Raw genomic sequence first — 4,502 nt, 5'->3', positions numbered from 1 at the left:
GTTACTTTATCAAGCGCTATTGCAATGATTTGGATATCAAACTGGTTTTTTCCTCCTTTAAGATAGGCAACTTGTTTGGCATGAAAGACCCTATCCCTGGCAGGCCTCGTTCGCGTGTGGTTTATAAGTTTGCATGTGCGGGCTGTAATGCCTGTTATGTCGGCGAAACAACCCGACATTTTTCCACAGGCGTGCGTGAGTATGTAGTCAGTGATAGGGCCTCTCACATTTTCAAACACCTACAGAATTCTGAACATTGTCGCGCCCTGTGTTCAGTAGACTGTTTCCATATTTTAGATCACGCCTATACGAGTTTTTAACTTAAGATAAAAGAGGCTATTCATATTCAAAGGGAATCAACAATGCCATCATGTAAATCTAATTTAAAAACTATTCTTTTCATTCTCACATGTCACGTTTTATGTACATTCCGTTGTTATTAGTACTTTTTCCTACTTATAATTTCAACTCCTATCACTTTGTACTTTTATCAACTGAAGATGACAGACGTTTCTGTCCGAAACATGTCTTATAAACTTAAAAGTTTTGTCGTTTTCTTTAAAGTTATTTTAAGTCCTTCTAACTCTCTATTTTTTCGTTTCCGAAACAGTACAATACAATAATGCAATACATACTTAATTGACCGCTCCCATAGGGGCTTTTCAAGGCCAATGAAACACAACGAAACAACGGAACAGAATAACGACAACAGCAACAACTGTTAAGAATCCCAACTGGCCGGAGGCAAACCTGTTGGCTATTTACAAGTGCACCTGGGAAGTTGAACCAGGGACACCTAGCATCAAATTCAATGAGTGGTCAGAGCGGGTCTTGAACCCGAGATCTCCGGATTTCAAGGAAAGTGCCCTAACCACAGTGCCTCTTCTCTCCGTTGCCAGAATAGTGCCCCTCTGTTAATTGGACCTATAATGCTGATAGTATGGTATGGCAACTTTTTCCTTTGCACGAATCGTCTAATCTTGCACCGTCTCGCACGATGTGCCACGGAGACGTCGATCCGTAACTAGGGAGCTTACGAAACGACGACGCCGACGGCAACGACGACGCTATAAAACAATAGATTTAGTGAGCAAAAGCAATTGCTCTGCACGCTCTGCACGTGCGTTTTTCATTTTGGTACATTTCTTTGCCGTCATCTCCTAACTGACGACGTGAAATGACCAAATTCAAGGTTCTGTGGAGGACGTTAGCACATGACGATGAATTTTCAATTCTCTCTCTACGCTTCCAACTCACTCATACCAGTTTAATTCCTCGACAGTTGCTACACATTTTTAACGCAAAACGACATGAAATAGTTTCTTAGTGATATAAATTGTATTTTAAATGAAGTCCTCGTAGCCGCCGTCGTTCTCGTTTCGTAAGCTCCCTAGTATTTCGTGTCGAATGGCATAGGTCTACTCCTTTGAATTGGTTGGATTCTGAACTTAAGGTATCCATATCACCTCATCTGGTAACTTTGCCTCGTTGGTCTGTTCTAATATGCATAACATAGGTTTTCTTTGTCTACGAATTTATTTCGTCATCAAATTTGTTGAATGTTGTCTATTGGTAAATTCCTCAAAATAACAGGTAATTGTGACCTAACTAGGTGAACAAAATTGTTGGCCGACTGTTTGTATTTTGTAACGCCGTGGAGCAGGGGCAAGGCAAAACTAGTACAGTCCTCTTAGGACCTTAGAAAATGGAACTCCTGTCACCCTCGGTTTACTATAGTTCTGGGAGTTGTAGGACGTTTTTTAGCGAGTTTTGCGACCCTTTTGTGACAAGCCTCCCCTAAAGTGTGAGTGTTGAGCCCGAAGACTGCTGTCGTCACAATGCCATTTATTCTCGGACCAGTTTTGGATCAACGACCAGGATACCGACCACTTCAAATCGGTCTGCAAGACAATTTTTTCGCAATTTTGCCTTGCACCATCATAGTATAGGACTTTCCTCTCAAGCGCAGAAAACGTGTTCTAAGGGAACACAAATCATACTTTAGCAACATCTACGTTAAGGATATCCACTCACTTGGTTTGACGTTAGGGTACTTAACAAGTAACTTTATTAATTCTGACTTATTGGTAAGTACAAATATGTTGTGATAAATGCGCGCTAAGAAACTAAGTATTAACAACATGAATACAGAACGTGGTCAGTTGCTTTCCACTTCCTTCTAAGATGATAATTCGTCTCGTTTATTCCAATTGTTTCCATGCGATGGCTATCACCACGTTTAAAGCCTGTATGTACTTTTTCTAATGCAATAAGTCATAAGAGAGGATACTAACATCTCATTCAAGATAAGACCGCGTGCCGAGAAAGCTTACAGAAAGATTACGTCATGAAAAATACTCGCGTACGCTTTTTATTCACGAGTTGAGTTTTCTGATACGAGACAAAGAGTGAATAAAAATCGTTCAAAGCATTTCCCATGCTGTAATGTGTTTATTTTATAGGTACTGAGATTTTTTTTCGTGGTAGTGTTTCATAGGCAACTTTATTTCGCACAAATGGAGCGGGGCAATGAATTCAATAAAAAAGGATTAAAAATCTCCTAACCGACAACTTATTTAATAAATTTTAGATTACTTGCTGTGCTTCAAATATTCCAAAGTAGTCCAAAGTGAAGAGTGTTGTTTAGCCAGAGTGCTTCGGAGCAAACTTTTCTCGTACTATATTTTTAATTCGTCGCTTGTCAAAGCTACCTATGCTCTGGATTTATTGACCTTCCCTTGCTTCTTTAGTCGTTTTTGTTTGGACTAAAAAAACTACTCCTGGTTTTCTCAAATACCAAGTGTTTGTTACGCTTGCGGAATAGCCATTTTTCTTCAGTTGTCGTTCCAAGCTTTCCTCTAAACTTCAAAGGAAAGCCGCCTCTTCTTATTCATTGCCATCTTCAGTGCGGACGGAGATGATAAATATATTCAGTATTCATTCAGCTCAACCGCTGGAATCACTTCCACTTTCCTATCTCCGGCCTTTGTTTTCAAAAGTCTTTCAAGCAATCTTACATCTCATTCAGTTTATTGAGCGACATTTTTGGTTTCTCTTTCTAAAATAAATTCCCCAACTGAGCAAACAGAAGCAAACCTTCCTTGTGCCATTTTTCAAAGCGCGCGATTTTTGTACAACGGCTGTTGGATGACGTTCTATTCAGTCCATTCGATATGTTCATTCATCACTATTGAAATTTCGTCGTTCGCGTTGCTGGTTGGACGAACGATATTTCTTCACAATGAAATTTTCTCATTTGAGTTCCTGATTGGCTACATTAAGAATCAGTTCGAATTTTATTCACTAAGATTTTCGTGGATAAATCTCAGTACTTATGAAATAAATCGAATTTCTTAACAGATCATGGAATCGCGTCATGTGCAAATTCGTCGAACAGTTTCCTTTACCGCTTGTTTCACTTCTCGTATCTTCCAGCAGTAAAGAATTGGGTTTAATGAGGAGTTGAAGTAAACTAAAGTCCCTGTCAGTCCCCAAACAAGGACAGTGAAACTTGTTAGATCCTTCTCAGCAGTGAACACAACCTGTGCGATACCATAAGGCAGATAACACACAACTAGAGACAACTGCACTAACAACGCACCGTATACTGTCTTTCTGTATAGCACTATGTTCAATGGAACTCTTTCGCTTCGTCTTGTTTTATTAACTTCAGTTTTGTTGAAGCGCAGGGCAAAGAAAATTTTTAAGTAGGAGGAAAATGACGTTAGTAAACAAACGGATATAATTATATTACTGACTATGCTAAGGGCGCCTTTAAGAAACGAAACGACTGTACCAACGATGGAAAACACCCAAAAGATTGTTACAACCATGTAAGCGCGGTTCAGGGTCACAATCTGTCTGTATCTGAGCCTCAACGAAAGAGCTAGAAGTCTATCCACACTTATCGCAGTGGTTGTCAGCAAGGACACGGAACACAAGATGTACGATGCCAAGAAACGTGCAATGCTTGTATATCGACAAACTTCAAAATCCTTTTGCAATTCTGAAATCCACGTGGCCGCAGAAAGAGGGTGTACAAATAATCCGACGCAAAGATCAGTTGTCGCCAAGGTACGCAACAAGAGTTTGGAGGGCGCGTGAAGCGAAGTCTCTTTGTGAAGAGCGAGTAGGATCAGCGAATTTCCAAAAATTGCAGTTACACAGAATGCAATGTTCAATGCTAAGAGACAGGTCAGCTCTTTGCTTATTTTTCCATCGGAAAATTTTCGTAAACAAGTCAAGTCTGCCAAAGTTGCATCATTTTCACCACTAGATGTAGAAGAGTAGTTTACTTGCGCCATTGGTGGCATTTGCGAATGAAGACAAATGTATATTGACGCAGGCTTAAATAAACAATCTCAGTTTTCCTTCTTTAATAATTCATTTTGTAAATCTCATGACTTTCCCTAATCCAGAAAAAAAAAAACAGATTAGCTGCTGGTCTCTTTAACTTAAGAGAATACATCGAACAAAAATTATTTTCCCCGTGATTTTATGCA

The 4,502-nt window shown here is 39.6% G+C and overlaps 1 protein-coding gene across 1 annotated transcript; it reads right to left on the bottom strand.

The window, feature by feature from the left end:
* Positions 1-2,054: 2,054 nt before the first annotated feature.
* Positions 2,055-4,304, bottom strand: LOC138044574 (adenosine receptor A3-like). The gene has a single exon (XM_068891050.1). It carries the CDS (start codon positions 4,302-4,304, stop codon positions 3,375-3,377), a length of 930 nt encoding a protein of 309 aa, XP_068747151.1. The 3' UTR covers positions 2,055-3,374.
* Between the last annotated feature and the right edge of the window lie 198 nt (positions 4,305-4,502).

Source organism: Montipora capricornis, chromosome 4 (genome assembly GCF_036669925.1).
Source record: "Montipora capricornis isolate CH-2021 chromosome 4, ASM3666992v2, whole genome shotgun sequence".
Lineage (NCBI taxonomy): Eukaryota > Metazoa > Cnidaria > Anthozoa > Scleractinia > Acroporidae > Montipora > Montipora capricornis.
Note: the sequence above shows the minus strand (reverse complement) of the source record. Positions and strands in the feature narration are given on the sequence as shown.

Bases quoted from the DNA above. Each gene is read 5' to 3' on its own strand.
- LOC138044574 (XM_068891050.1), bottom strand. From the start codon at position 4,304: ATGGCGCAAGTAAACTACTCTTCTACATCTAGTGGTGAAAATGATGCA.